The 16,611-nt window shown below is 37.7% G+C and overlaps 1 protein-coding gene across 3 annotated transcripts in view; it reads left to right on the top strand.

Annotated features, from left to right (window-relative positions):
- Positions 1–16,611, top strand: part of arhgef10la (Rho guanine nucleotide exchange factor (GEF) 10-like a) — a 144,406-nt gene that overhangs the window by 71,424 nt on the left and 56,371 nt on the right. For all 3 annotated transcript variants that reach the window (XM_077203637.1, XM_077203636.1, XM_077203635.1), the window contains 2 exons: positions 3,197–3,324; positions 12,583–12,683. In XM_077203637.1, coding sequence (XP_077059752.1) covers positions 3,197–3,324; positions 12,583–12,683 — 229 coding nt within the window. The remainder of the gene's footprint in view (positions 1–3,196; positions 3,325–12,582; positions 12,684–16,611) is intronic.

The raw sequence follows: 16,611 nt of genomic DNA, 5'->3' as shown, positions 1-16,611 counted from the left end.
TATAATAATGGGAACGTTGATCTTGAAAAGAGTGTCATCGTGTAACTGTCGTAACCGAACGCGACGAGCTGTTTGAATGCTGAATAGAGAATGACTGAGGAGATATGAGTTTCCATTAACTTTAACTTAACGACTTAAATATAAATTTTTACCTCACATTATGCAATCGAATGACTTTAGAAGTCTTAGAATATAGTGGACGAAAACTTTATGGTGCTTTCCAGTGTTTTTTATGCCTTTAGTGAGGCTTAACAATAACACAATATGCACTTGTGCAGTATGCACAATATCGGACATCACTGAGAAGCTGCGGCCCTGGCGGGATAATTTTTGGTGTGGCGGACCACCACGGCAGAATGAATGTAGCGCAAACACAAAGCTGCGTTTTATTGCGTTTATATTACTATACACTAATATAGTGAAATATTATTACAATTTAAAATAACTGTTTTCTATTTTACTGTATCTTAAAATGTAATTTATTCCTCTAATGCAGTGGTTCTCAAACTTTTTTCGCCATGCCCCCCATACATTTTTTTTTACCACATCCACCCCCAAAATTTAATAAATAAAAACAGAAAGATTTTTTAAATAAAAATAAAAACGTGCAATGAAAAACACCTGCAATAGTTCCACTTTGTAATGTCATTATTTCATATAACAGTAAGTGAGAATAATAATAATGGATGAGCAATATATAAAAGGGCAAATATATGACTGCTTTTGACAGCGCCTTACGTCACGAGCTCAGCGTCTTGTTCGTCTTTTCACAGGAACACGCACACCAGCGGAGTGGCGAGTTAAACGGGGCATTCGGCAACTATTTCAACTTAATAAAACCGTTTAGAAATCATTTGGATGGTTTAATAACCTGTTCTGGTGAGATTGGTGACTTTCCCCGCTCCCCCCAACGTTCCTAGGCGGAAAACCAACCTTGCAACATGGGGACTAACGTCCCGGGAAGTTGAAAATAGGAAGTCTCGTGAGAAGCGAGAAGGAGCGAGAAACACAAACTGCTTCACGGCAATTCGACATAAACACACACGCCGCCCTCAATGTGTATGATGTATTACCCACCTCGGTAGACATAGCTCCACACGATAAAGTAGTCCTGCTCCGATAATAACAAATGCACATGAGCAGCGGTACAAAGGAGGAGAAGGGTGCCGCAAGTACGTTTTTTTACAAGATTGTTGTGAAGTATACACCTCACAGCTGTAGGGGGAGCTTGTTGAGAAAACTTGCGACAACAAAAGTGAAAATCAGCGAAGAAATAGCTAGAGTTGCCGAATGACCCTTTCATAGCTGCTTGAGTTTCAGTCCGATGAAGAGGTGCTTTTCTACAGCGAGCAACTTCAATGTAGGGCTTGTTCTAGCGATGACAAGTCAACGATCTGAAGTAGAACGATTCAGTGTACGTCTGTTTTTTTCTGCTGATCTCCCACGCCCCCTGACCCAGTCCCCCCCCTCTGCAGTTTCCTTGCGCCTCCCCTGGGGGGCGCGCCCCACACTTTGAGAACCACTGCTCTAATGGCAGTCTTCAGTGTCACACGATCCTTCTAATATGCTGATTTAGTGCTCAAGATACATTTTTTTTATTATCAATGTTGAAAAGTGTGCTGATTAATATTATTTAAAAAAAACATGATAGCCTTTTTACCAGGATTTTTTAAAAAATATAAATCTTTTGTAACATACATGTCTTTATTGTGTTTTAATTTAATGTGTCCTTTCTCTCTCTCAAAAATTACAATTAAAAATAAGATAAGCTGTGCTTTTGGATAAATAAACAGAATTTTCATTATGAAAATATAATAACCTAACACTGTCCAAAAATGCTAAAAAGAACAAAGTCCAGGAAAAATCTAGGTGGAATATATTAAGCAGCAAAACAAAAGCAGTATTAGCCACATATGCTGCAGCCTTTGGGGTAATTCAGCGTTTTTTAGCATAATTAAATTGTGATCAAAGTTCAGCAACCAAAGACGTGGATCATCAATTGATTATCACGGCATTCGCTTGATAGTTGAACGTCAACGCAGGGAAACCTTCTTCATCTGATCCTCAGTCGATGTTCAGATGGGAGATAGCTCTGAACAGCATGTCTGCACAGCACAAGGCTGCTCTCAAATCAGGACAGCTCCCCTGATGCCTTGGCAGCCACTAAACCAATACAAAAACAGCTAGTTTGCTTCTTTTACCTCTGAGTGTTATATGAAAACATTAACAGTGCTTTGTCTTGCATGCTTTCTTATCCATAAACATGCTTTTGGCCTCTCTCCAACTGACTAATTCCTACCACAATCTAATCAGAATGTAAATGTGAGGTGAATAGAGAATGGGTGAACTTTTGCAGATCTCATTGATTTTGCAGATGTATTTCAATTGGATTTGACTTTTGGGAGGTGTGGATAAATTTGTTCATATGAGGGAAGCCTTTATTATTTCATCAATACTTTGAGGCCAAAGCCAAAATTAACATAAAAACAGTGATTTATGCATTTAATGTGATATAAAGCAGTAGTTTTAGACTGGTTACAGGTCTGTTCCGATATGGTAAGCTGTGCTATACAATGCTAAATGCATATAAAAATTCAACTAACAATATACAGCACACTATGATTCAAAAGTTTGGGGTCAGTAAGATTAGATTTAATTTTTTTGGCCAAAAAAGAAAAGAGAATTAAATTGATCAAAAGTGACAGTAAATACATTCATAATGTTACATAAATAATTTTATTCCAAATGAATGCTGTTCTTTTGAATTATCATCATCAAAGATTTCTAAATGAAAAAAAGTATCAGTTTCCACAAAAATATTAAGCACCACTACTGTGTTCAACATTGATGATATTAAGAACGGTTTCTTGGGCAGCAAATCAGAATTTTAAAACGATTTCTGAAGGATCCTGAGACACTGAAGACTTTATAATTTGATCTTTATCATCACAGGAATAAATAGACGTATCTTATAAAAGGGAGGAGGAAATAGGCTATTATTGGGCATGTGTAGTTCCTAATAACATTAAAATCTTTCAGTGCTTGTTTTTCAGTACATTTACATTACAAGTTGTACAAGTTCTGTACTGTGTTGTGTCAAAACTTGATGTCCAATGTAAAGTCAAGGTCTTAAAGCACTACCAGTGAATAGCGTGTTTGCTATAATCACACTTGTCATTCTTTGCTGTGTTTATAGAATCTGAACACTACGGTAGCACAGGACTGGTGTTTGGCATTGCAAAGGCTGATCCGCATCAAAGAGGATCAAATTCAGAGTGCCAACAAGTGCCGTTTACGATTGCAGGTCCCTGGCAGACCAGACAAGTGAGTAAACGGGGCAAAAGCTTAAATTTTCTTTAACACCCTCAATAAAATTCAAAAAGCACACATTATTGGGTTCAGATATTTGTTATAGCCGTTTCTAATTCAAAAACACATTTTCCTTTCCTGATCTTCTCCTGATAGATTACATTTGCCTTAATGTTAGTAGTCATTTTGCTAAATGGCTTCTGAGATCTAAACAAGAAAAAAAATATTTTGATTAGTCCACAGCTTGATTTCAGACTCTTATAAAGTCCTCCATACATTCTCTGCAGCGGGTGATCCCAAGTGGCACTGAAATATAATGGCAGATGACAAACATGTTAATGTTCATCTGCAATAAAGTTAAGATGATGAAGGAGCCTGGCACCATTTTAATTTCCCCTAATGAATGTGCATTACCCGGCTTTATTTGCAGCGTGTGTTAAAATCCTACCCCTTGTCACCTTAAACGTAGCCAAGCGGCAAATTACAAGCCTAATAGCATGACTGGGAATCATCTATCAAGTGATAGTTCTCAGATTTGGGAGATCATGGAATGCTGGAGGTAAAGTTACACAGACCCTTTCAGTCTGGGAAGTGCTACATTATGGCTAGTCATAGAGCTTATTCAATTCATTTAACTTAGTCTTGGAGCTGCTGTTTCCCATTTGGAGCACTAGTGTCATTTCTCATTGATGCGTAGACAGAGGCTTTAATGTACTCTTATTATGTCACATTAAGAGTCAGTGAATGTAAATGTGTAATGGCGGAGGCTGCACATTTTTCACAGTGCACTGCACCTGAATGTGCTTATCTTAATGATGCAGAGTGAGAGCGGAAACTTCACTCATAGAATCAGCCGTGGAAGGAAGAGAAATGAAGATAGATTAGTAGAGGATTCAACTAAGAAAAGAGCTGAGGAGACGGGGAGAACATGACAGAAGAGAAGCAGAGGGAAAAAAAGAAGATAAACTGTAAAGCACATAGAGCAGTTGACATTTATTTAAACTTCATTTTCTGATTGGAATATGTTTGGGGTCCAAGACTCTCCAATGATTTATCTTTTATTGGATGAACCTAAAGACATTTTTCAAAAACATCTTTAATGTTCCAAAGTGGAAAGAAAGTCATTCAGGTTTGGAATGACATGAGGGTGAAAAATTGTCGGATATTTTGTTATTTTTGAGTGAATTACGCTTTTAATAAGTCTTGGTTTCTCTGAGAACCCAAAGATAACATGAGGGTTGAAGCATTTCTTGTATAATCTCACTTGTTGTGTTCACATCAGCTGTTTCAACACAAGCATATCAAACATTTTTTATTTCATTTGATCCTTACTTGCCCAACTACAAAGACAAATAGTGCCCTGCCAGCTGAGAGGAGGTACAAGGGACTGATTTTTTGCCTTGGCACATGGAAGAGACTCGGCAGAACATTTAATCTCCGTGTGCTTTCTCAACCTAATGTGACAGCACAACCGGCCCAGAGCGGCTTAGTACCCTGCAGTCCTCCCAATATCTGTCAGAACCCTGCTCTTCAGGCCTGCTCGGTTGGCTCACGTTCTGGGGAACCTGCAAAAGCAATATGCTCAGTCAGATGTTCATCAGAAACCCTGCCCTGCTTCCAAAACAGATCTTCCAAAAAAGTCACACTCCCTGAATTTTCCAATGCCTGCGTCCTGTAATGTCGCAATGTATTGATGTCATTAGGATAGGACACCAAGATATTTTTCAGAACGGGCACTGTTTTCTCAAAAACAGTGAAACCAAATAATTTACTTGACTTGTGGTTCCGTTAACAGTTTTCTGAATCTCCAGATTGAAATGTGTAGTGCGACCAGACTGCTTCAGACTGACACTGTGGGGCCAATGTTGTCCGATCCCCAAACATAATTATGATTTTTATGAGCTGCCACAGCCGGCTCTTATAGTGAATCAAGAATATAAAATGTTGTCTGAATTCCAAATAGGATTTATGAGCCAATCCTTTTTAGTGAATCAAAATCATACAGTACAGCCAGTTTAAAATAATTCCAGATTGAATGACTCTTATGACCCGATACTTTTTTAGTGCATCAAAAACCAGTGTAATTTTAATACTGAACGAACAGGGGCACTTTTTTTAAAGTGTTTATTACACATACATTACTAAACGCTAAAAATGAATCAATGAAAATGATCAAACATTTACGTAGCATTTACAATCCTGTGAAAACACCATAGTGCAACAACGATGCTTCCTGCGCCCTTGTGAAAAAATGTATCTTATAAACCATTTATTTTCAATGGTTTATAAGAGAATCAAAAACAGCACGCCCAGTGTAATTTGATTCCCAAACATATAATTCGTATGAGTCTGCACTTTTTAGTGATATAAAAAACACAGCGCTGCAAGTGTTGTCTGATCTGAATCAAGATTATAAAGTGAAGTCTGAATTCCAAATAGATTTTATGAACTGATTCTTTTTAGTGAATCAAAAACATACAGCATTACCAGTGGGATTTGATTCCCGAATGAATGACTTTTGTGAGGGTATTATTTTTAGTGAAACAAAAAACATACAGCATGGCCAGTGTCCGAGCCCTGAACTAATGATTTTATGAGCCGCCATTGCAGGTCCTTTTAGTGAATCAAAATACAAAGTGTTCTGAATTTAAAATAAATTCAAATAGATTTTATGAGCAGATTCTTTTTAGTGAATCAAAAATGTACAGCATGGCGAGAGAGTCAGATTCCTGAAAAAATTATTATGAATCGGTTCTTTATTAATCAAACACATAAAGTGAGACTAGTGACATTTGGCTGTCTAAAGACTGTTAGATTTTCATTTAGTTTTTTCCAAACATTTGCTCCTCAAAAGTTTTGAAATAATAATTAATAGAATAGAATATAACAGAACAGAATGGAACAGAATGGAACAGAATAGAGCTGTCAGAGCTATAGTGCTCATTTGGCTGATGTTAATTGAATCCGGCACACAACATTTCCTGATTTGGTTTCACTCTCTGTCCTCATAATTTCCTCTCCTCTCTCCACTGGTCTATAAATAAACTTTTTGGCAACAAGGCCAAAAAGATCCTGTTAAGGAAAAAAGGAGAACATGATCACAGAGAGGCAGAGAAGAAAATAAAATAAATCTTTGAATACAGAAAAAAAACTAATTTAAAACCATCTCTTTCTCTCTTTGGTACACATACACAAATACGCTCTCTCTTTACCTATCTTTCTTTTTTAACAAACACACGCATACAGACCCAGGGAGAGCGGCAGTTCCCAGCATGCACCCCCTGTTCTTTGTTTTTCACCTGCTGTTAGTCTAGGAGCCTTTTCTACCTTCAGATAACTCCTCTCAGCAAGCAGCAAAAGGGATGGTGACGCATTGGAATTTCAAAGCGCTGTCATGGAGGCTGATGCACATTCAGGAAACAGGATAATTAACATCACCCATTCAACTTGCTGCAAATCCGTGTGCCTGCGTGTCCTGCCTATTACACGTTGACAAAAACATGGCGGATTGATTGAGAACAAAAATGAATGTAGTAGACACAGATGTCTGAAACCGAGGAAAGCCTGTTTTTTTAATACTAGAATGTTTTTCTTCTAGATTTTCTGAGATATATTTCATGCACTGTATTTAAATGAGCTTTTTTAGCCATATACAATTTTTTATGTTGTGTCTAGTGGGATTTTCACACCTGAAATTGTTAATCCAAGATCATTCTTGCTAGCCCTAGGTAGCCAGGTTTCCTCCTGCATATATATAAACCCTAGATTAAAGGGATTATTCACCCAAAAATGAAAATTAGTCCATGATTTACTCACCCTCAAGTATATCCTAGCTGTATATGACATTCTTCTTTCAGATGAATACAATCGGAGATATATTAAAGAAATGTCCTGCATGGCTCTTCCAAGCTTTATAATGGCAGCGAATGGCCATTTCTGTTTTGAAGTCCACAAAGGTGCATCAATCTGTTGTTGGGTTCTGACGTCAACCCGATTTTCATTCCCACCAAAATCCAACATCAATCTGACGTCATATTGACGTCCGGTGCCTGCTGGGCATAGTTGACGTTATAGAGTGCACTCATTCTATCCCACATTGCACCGCAATAACGGTACACTCAACAGACTGAATTCATTCACTCATTTTTATGCACTCCTTCAAGTGAACTGTATTAGTGGACTAACGTAGGGAATAGTGATTAAGGGTTTAGGGGGCGATTTTGGATTCAGCCCATGTATATTGGTCTGCTTCAGGTCAGTAACAATTTGGCATGTCTGTCATCTGTGGAGTAGCGTATCAAATTAATTAAACTATAAATCGTTTAGTTTAAACGTGCTCCTGTGAATAGCCGTTAGCATTTATATAGTTCTGTTCCTTTTGTGTTTGTTTTAAGAATAGACATAACTTTCTTTTTCTTTGCATTCTCTGTCTGTCTCATGTGTACTTAAAGCCTGTCAATCAACATTAGAGCGCCACCCTCAGGCTGAATAACGCAACCTCTGCCAAAAGTGTTTTGCATGTGTTCAGCATATACAAAATGTTTATCATAAACTAATGCAAAGACCCAGAATCTTTCCTACCGTTCCCTTCCCTTCCCTAAATTTACACTCAGGAGCTTCTAGTGATTAAAAGTGTACATTTTATCACTTCCATTTTATCTTACACTTTCCCGTGGAATCAATCCCGTGATTCCAGTGGTGCTACTGCCTTTTTGAATTTCAGGAATTTGCATATTCATGAGTTTAGTAACATTGATTGGACAAATACAGATGGGCACATAGATTCCATCTTCTAAAACACACTACACAAATCTTTAAAAAAGCTACAATAATGATAATTACTCCAGTTAATGCATTTGCTTTCACTGTTTCACTTACAAGCTGAATTTAATCAAAGTGAAAGGACATGTATATTTAATTAGGTAAGCAAGACTCCATCTTCTAAAACACTACAACAATCTCAAAAAAGCCACAATAATGCTAATTACTCCAGTTAATGCATTTGCTTCCACTGTTTCACTTACATGCTGAAATTAAACAAAGTTTGAAAGCACATGCATATTTAATTAGGTAAGCACTCATACAAATTATGATTCGTTGTCTGTGGCTATACAACTTCAAAGGAGTGCTAACCCACTTGTGGGAAACTTAGCTTGAGTTTAAAAAGGCCTAACCTGGTTTTAAAAAGATGTTAACCCAGGGTTAAGTGTGAAATCGACAGGTTAATTGATCTTGGATTAATGGGCATAGGGTTTATAGAGCTTATTGAGCGTTTTCTCCAAAGCCACTTCCTCTGTGATTTACAGTCATCTCCAATCGGCACAGAGAAGAGCTGAGTGTCTTGCTTCCATTCCACCATCTGTCCTGTCATTCTGCATTAGTGTCACACACATGCCACAGCACTGACCTGCAGCCATAAATCAGTCTGTTGTCTGCTCTCCGTTCTGCCCTTTCTGCCTGGGAGTCTGCCTCCTCTGCTGTTTCTTCATTCAGGCCGCACAGAGACACACAAACTCGCACACCTTCTCGCAACCACCCAGATTTTCAATCAGCCAGCGGGAGGAACCCAGGGCCTTTCTGTTTATCGTGTTTAGACCATTGTGGGAGCCCAGCTTTATCCCAGGAATCAAATTAAGCATGGAGCGCACTTACTCTGCTCTGAAAAACCAGCCCTCCCCTATCCCACCTCTTTTTGCTTATTTTTCCATATGAAACCATTGTGCTGAGTGAAGGAAATATCTGTGAGTTGTTGTTTGCGTTTGCCATTCTGGGAAGGAGCCAGGCACCACATGAATTTCAGTCGGAATTCGCTTTCTTTATCTCTGAGCGTCTTCGAAGGTTTCATTTCATTCTTCTATATCTGTGTCTTCGCACTTCATGCTTTTCTGTCTCTCTCTCTCTCTCTCTCTCTCTCTCTCTCTCTCTCTCTCTCTCTCTCTCTCTCTCTCTCTCTCTCTCTCTCTCTCTCTCTCTCTCTCTCTCTCTCTCTCTCTCTTTCTTTCGCTCTCTCTGGCCTGGATTGAATGCAGAGCAGGCAGAGGCTGCTGGTGTGACAGTAGCCAAAGTAGGCGTCATCGTATTCTCCAGTCAATTACCTTCTAATGATGTTTGAATGTGAATGGCTTTACGTGTCCCTGAGCCTTTGCTGAGAGACCTTCTTTAGCTGGCAAAGTGTTAGAAAAGAAGTCAAAGTATTTTTACAAGTGTCTAATGAGTTTCTGACTCATTTAAGGCCTGGGCAACTGTGTTAAGGCGAGTGCAAAACTGCTAGTCAGCTCATAGGTTTATGTACTACTTGCATAAACCGCACTCCACAAATTTTTTTTTTTTAATAAGAGGAATCATAAAAACTTAATTTGTTTTTTTAATGTAGTACTTTCCTTATAACATTCAATTCAACCGCAGCAATTATATTCAAAACTGTTTATCTCAACTAGATGCTTTTTTTGCATATTGTTCCATGAAGTGCCGTTTACTGGGCATCCATGGAACCTTTCCATTGCACTAAACTTTCTTTGTAGGTGCTTTTAAGAACCATTTCATGAAAGGCTATTTTGGAACACAAATACTTTAGCATGATCCTACTGTTTCGACTGTACAGTATTGATCTGGAAAAATGCATTTAGATTATTTTCTCATTTCTGAAATGAAAACTGAAATGTAAAAAGTAATATTTAGGATTAAAAATGTCCCAAATTAATAAAAAAGGCTGCAAGCAGCCATTAATGCTCAAGAGGGAGACACAGTATATACAGGTCCTTCTCAAAAAATTTGCATATTGTGATAAAGTTAAAGATAAAAATTAAACTTTCATATATTTTAGATTCACTGCACACCAACTGAAATATTTCAGGTGTTTTATTGTTTTAATACTGATGATTTTGGCATACAGCTCATGAAAACCCAAAATTCCTATCTCAAAAAATTAGCATATCATGACAAGGGTCTCTAAAAGAGCTATTAACCTAATCATCTGAATCAACTAATTAACTCTAAACACCTGCAAAAGATTCCTAAAGCTTTTAAAAACTCCCAGCCTGTTTCATTACTCAAAACCGCAATCATGGGGTAAGACTGCCGATCTGACTGCTGTCCAGAAGGCCATCATTGACACCCTCAAGCAAGAGGGTAAGACACAGAAAGAAATTTCTGAACAAATAGGCTGTTCCCAGAGTGCTGTATCAAGGCACCTCAGTGGGAAGTCTGTGGGAAGGAAAAAGTGTGGCAAAAAACGCTGCACAACGAGAAGAGGTGACCGGACCCTGAGGAAGATTGTGGAGAAGGACCGATTCCAGACCTTGGGGGACCTGCGGAAGCAGTGGACTGAGTCTGGAGTAGAAACATCCAGAGCCACCGTGCACAGGCATGTGCAGGAAATGGGCTACAGGTGCCGCATTCCCCAGGTCAAGCCACTTTTGAACCAGAAACAGCGGCAGAAGCGCCTGACCTGGGCTACAGAGAAGCAGCACTGGACTGTTGCTCAGTGGTCCAAAGTACTTTTTTCGGATGAAAGCAAATTTTGCATGTCATTCGGAAATCAAGGTGCCAGAGTCTGGAGGTAGACTGAGGAGAAGGAAATGCCAAAATGCCTGAAGTCCAGTGTCAAGTACCCACAGTCAGTGATGGTCTGGGGTGCCATGTCAGCTGCTGGTGTTGGTCCACTGTGTTTTATCAAGGGCAGGGTCAATGCAGCTAGCTATCAGGAGATTTTGGAGCACTTCATGCTTCCATCTGCTGAAAAGCTTTATGGAGATGAAGATTTCATTTTTCAGCACGACCTGCCACCTGCTCACAGTGCCAAAACCACTGGTAAATGGTTTACTGACCATGGTATTACTGTGCTCAATTGGCCTGCCAACTCTCCTGGCCAGTAGGTGGCAGCAAGTCACTGTCTTAATACGTGAGTCATTCATTCAAATGGTTGATTCCTTGAGGAGCTAAGCATGTGACCATCTTTATAAATGGTTCACTGAACTATTGGCTCACTCGATTCAATAAAACCCTCAGATTCATTCGTGAAACACCGCTGTGTGGCTGCTCAAAGACGCTCAACAGCACACTCACTGTGGCTTTGTTTAGAACTATTTTCATTGGCAAAATTGAGCAAAATAAACAATACTGACAATAGTGTGTCTGAAATGTAATCACATTTCTTTATTGAGCTGCTGTATAAAATCAAAATCACATTTACAATCATGCAGAAAAACAGCACTCTTGCTCGTGTGATATTGCTAAACTATATCATGTGATATAAATAATAGACAAAAACCATAGAGGGACATTTTTGGCTGGGTCATTTAACGCATTATTTTTTCCATAACCGCACCAAATTGTATTGCGTTGTGACATCCCTAATATATCTAGTTTTTGTATTAGACATTTATTATTTCTGAAGCATTTATAAATAGTGATAGATGTTTGACTTCTTCTGCAAAAGGTGTGTACTTATGAGCTTATGAGCACAACTGTTCGTTCCCCTTCTATGGGTATATCTGAGGTTCAGATAACAGCATTTATAATGATCGAATCCAGAAATTTAATCACATTTTCAATTTTAAACTGTCATTCTTCAAAGTCAACTCCAGATGGATTTCTTGTGGCCAATCTCCTTCAATAACTCATATTAAGAACCTCATCCCATCCAGAAGCACACGGTGCTCAGTCATGCTCTCTCATTCCCCCCTTGTAGAAGGAATTGGTGAAAAGTTCTGGTCCATTAACCTGGCTAAACATCTTGGCTCAGAATGCAGATGAACTCAGCAAGCTCACAGGCCTGACACTCTCCATCCTGACACTCTCCATCCTTCCATACGTAACCCTCCATGCAACCACATCCACAGATCTTACGATCTCGTTGACCTTCGCAGTGGCTCTTTGATTAAATTAAGAAAAAAAGATCATGTGTGTGCAGTTGTGGGGATCTCCATTTCTCCTTATCTACTGTCTGCTTTTTCCTCCTCTAAGCACAGACTTCATGAAAAAATAAATAATTAAATAAATTGATTAATAAAACTCAGCACACAGATCCAGACTCAGCTTGAGATCAAGCTGTATTGGGGAGAGTGGCAGCTGCTCTCCCCAGGGCTCCCTGCTGCACTGCAGCAAAACTATTTTACTGGATTATTAATACTGATATTTAAGGTGCCATCATGTTGTGATGTGTTTTATGGAAATTTTATAAGATTATCTTCCTCAAAGGGCCATAGCAATGAGCCCATGCTGGATGGATCAATGTATCTCACCCCCTTCCAATGTATTTCTCATGTACTGTAGGTCTGGGCGTCCTGTAAGCTTCACTGTGGTCTTCAACACACCAAGCCCTGTCAGCAAGATCTCCTGGGTCAACCGGTTCCACCTAGCGAAGATAGCACTGAGTGAGTTTGAATTTTATCCTCCTCTAATCCATGACTTTACGCCTTTTGATCTGAAACATTGACTATGATTATTAAGATCTAAATCAAATCAAATCAAATCAAATAATAATGTATTGAAACATATTATTATTAATATTTCTAATATTAATTTAGAAAGATTAATTATTAATTAAGCAGATGGGTGTTTTGTTGTGGATGTTTATTATGACCAGAGAACTGCATGCAGTAAAATAACTGGCTATAAATACAATGTCAAAATCTCATTGCTTTACACAGTTGTGACATCTTGACTTACTTTCTGTTTGTCTCATCAATGGTAAATCAGAGTGGAGCCATGTTTTATTTTGGTCTTATCAATGCATAATCAATTTTAATATGTTTTAAACTTAGGGCAAAGATATATATTCAGCCACATCATCTCTAACTCCCTGAAGAAGTCATACCTCCTACTCCTATCACAGGCTAATAGAAATAGCCTAAACATTTTGGTATAGCGCCTAAACAAAATCTCATAGGAACTTCAGTTTTTGTGATGTCAATTTCAAATTTGGAACATAACTTGGTTAGACACATGGCTTTGATTTTATAGCAATTTTAGATTAAACACATATTGTATAAAGTAAAAAATGTTGGTTACACTTTATTTTGACATTTATTTGGTCCCTTTTACACATTCTGTTGACTATGAGTAAAGTTGCACCTACCTGTCTACTAACTCTCAGAGTGTTTGTAGAATATTAGCAGACTGGTAGGGTTAGGGTTAGAATAAGTTGACATGTACTTGCAATGTTACTTATAGTCAGTAGAATGTCTGTTGGTAGAGCATCACAATGAAGTGTTGGCAGATATTAAGCAGACAGTCTACTAATACTCTAATGACAGTTAGGTTCAACTTTTCTTATAGTCGACAGAATGTTCAAAGGGGACCATCAAAATAAAATGTTTAATACAGTACATTTGTTTTACAGTTTTATTCAACTTTTTTTTACACTTTAGTTTTTTTATGTACTTTCACTTCAGCAATAATCTGCCGAGTGTCTTCTTTAAAAGGAGACTAACCTTAGCTCTGTATTCCAATGCATTCTCCGCAGCCAATTAAGTTTGGATAGTTTGGATTGCATTTTCACATCTACGCTCAAAAATGGGGGTGACAGTTATTGGATATTTAATTGAGCATGCTTATTTTCCAAAATGTTTACATCTAATGTTCTAAGAAAGTTAATCTTTAAAAACACTAATAATTCAATAACACTTAAAAATTACATCTTTAACAAATCTCAAAATAATTTTTCATCTTGTACATTCATCATTTTCTGATGCTTCTAGTAGCATTTAAACCGATTTATGTTTTAATTTTAATTAATCTGGACTAAATAGTATGGTATTTTAATATCATAAGTGGACAGTCTTCCCAAGGATGTCACCTTTTATGATATTAAAATGCAATAGGAGTTTTTAGTCAGAAATGCATCTGGAGACTTCTGGTGGGCAAAGCCTCTATTTGTATAGGTTTCTGTTGCAAAACAACTGCACATTATATTCATATGATTGCGCATTAAAAACATCTGGGTATTAATGTGTTAAATGTTGCTATCATGGTCAACGTGCATTAAGCTATTGAGGTAGTAAATATGCTTTATTGAAATGGCCACAGTGAGGCAGCCAGATTGTTGTAAGTTGTGATAAAGTCTGTGCTTGAATTGAATGTTGTTAGACAACTCAAATCTAGCAGCTTGGATTGTTTCGTTTCATTGATTTCATGCACAAAATACTTGGGCAGAGTGTTTCTGTCAGTCTGCAGAACGGGTCAGAGGTGTGGATAGTTAGAGATGCATCAAAACTAGTGACTGATGGGAGTCTGTCTTCTCAGTGCCGTGCTTTTGCTGTTTTTCCACACCAGCTGGAGTTTAACAAAAACAAAAAAAGTAGTTTTACCTTGAGGGGCATGATCAAAGATTACACCATCCTACTTGATGGACACACAGAGAAATAAGCAGGAATAGGGCTAACTGGAGTTACGTTTTTGAGCCAAGATTTGCAAGAGCCTTGACTGAAACTGGTTTTTACGTCTTATTTCTAATCATTCTAAATGCAAGGTAAATCGTTTCAAATTTTGCTGTGTTTTGTCTTGTTTTCAAAACAACAATAATTGCCTCACATATGCTGCCTATGGCTATTTGTAAGCTGTTATTGAAAAGAGCTTTATGGCAATAGGCAAATAGCAATCTCGGCTGACACTAAGTGGATGTTGGCAGCGTAAGTGGCAACATCCCTCCAAAAAAAAAAAAAAACACTAAAAACCAAGCTAGATTGCAACTGAGAGAGAATGGCAAACATTCCTGAGAGCCTTTTTCACAGGAAACTTTTTGTTTGTTGTAAGAATTGCCTACTCATTTAGCCAAATTAAATTACAATAACAGAAATTCTGGTGCAATTTCATTGGTGGCCTGTTATTACCGAGCTCTCTTACATCCTTTGAGGACATGTGGGTCATCTGAGACCATTCACAACACATCTGGCAGTGTATTAAAACCTAGCCCACTCCCTTGTGTTATCAACCCTATGTTCATCCATCCCCTGTATCCTCTTTGACTGTCCTCAAAGAGGACTTTCCTCAAAAAGCGTCTTTGAGCTCAGTCTCAACTGTTTTCCGCTACAAGCCCTGCTTTGATGTGCAACTTTTGTGTGATATAAAATGCAGCTGTTTTGTCTGTTAGGAGGGCCATTTAACAAGGTTTTGCAATGGGTAACATATGCTTGTATCTATAAAAAACATGCTGTCAGAAAACAGAGTTTGTGATATTGTGGCGGCATGCTGGGAACTCATGGGGCGTGAGATCGAGAACTTCAACATGACTGTGGATGAGTGTGTCCTGAGGGTTCCATTAATTATGAAGATGTGGTTCAGAGATTGCCACGACAACGTCATGTGGTGCAGAGAAAATATCTGGTTCTTATTCCAAATGCTCCCTTGTTGCATGTTCACAGGTGCACCTTTAATTAATATGTTTGAAATGCAGAATGTAGTCTGAAAATTGATTGACAGATTCAAGTTCTTGTGTGGCATTATAGATCCTTCTCTTTTAAAAAAAAGCAGAATATGTAGTTAAATTGTGATGTGCGTTTCTCTTTTTATATATATATATATATATATATATATATATATATATATATATATATACTGTATATATATATATATATATATATATTAGTAAATGTTTATATAATATATTCATTTTATATTATTTATTGGCTATATAGTTATATATATAATGATATATTATGTTGTAATATAAATTGTATATTAAAACTATATTTTACTTATTTAATATATTATATAACCACTGTGATATTTCATAAAAGACATTCAAATATTTTAATATGTTAATATAAATAATATATATACATGAATATACATTACTACGTAGATTTAAAGCATTTAACAATTGTTTTTGTTTTTTTGTTTTGGCTTGTAATTAAATACAAAAAAAATTACTTTTAGCTTGGTATTCTAGTTTCAAAGTAGCTTTCTCAGTACTGGACTTGTGGCAGATTATATTGTTAGTTGTAAATACATGAACACACACACACACACACACACACACACACACACACACACACACACACACACACACACACACACACACACACACACACACACACACACACACACACACACACACACACACACACACACACACACACACACACACACACACACACAAGAAGGCAGATTGGTCACAGAGCTGAAGGAAGAAAGTTTGGAAAGAAAAAGTATGCGAAATGGCAGGAGAGATATGGAGAGACTTAGGCCCCGTCCACACTACTGCGTTTTCGTTTAAAAACGGAGAATTAAAACGAAAACGATCTCCGTCCACAACAGCGTTTTAGCTGCGTATTAGAATTGATCTCCGTCCACATTAAAACG

The sequence above is a fragment of the Siphateles boraxobius genome, unplaced genomic scaffold (assembly GCF_051911475.1).
Source record: "Siphateles boraxobius isolate OS27281-9 unplaced genomic scaffold, OSU_SipBor_1 5, whole genome shotgun sequence".
Lineage (NCBI taxonomy): Eukaryota > Metazoa > Chordata > Actinopteri > Cypriniformes > Leuciscidae > Siphateles > Siphateles boraxobius.
The sequence above is the reverse complement of the archived record's forward strand: the minus strand, read 5'-3'. Positions and strand labels throughout refer to the sequence as shown.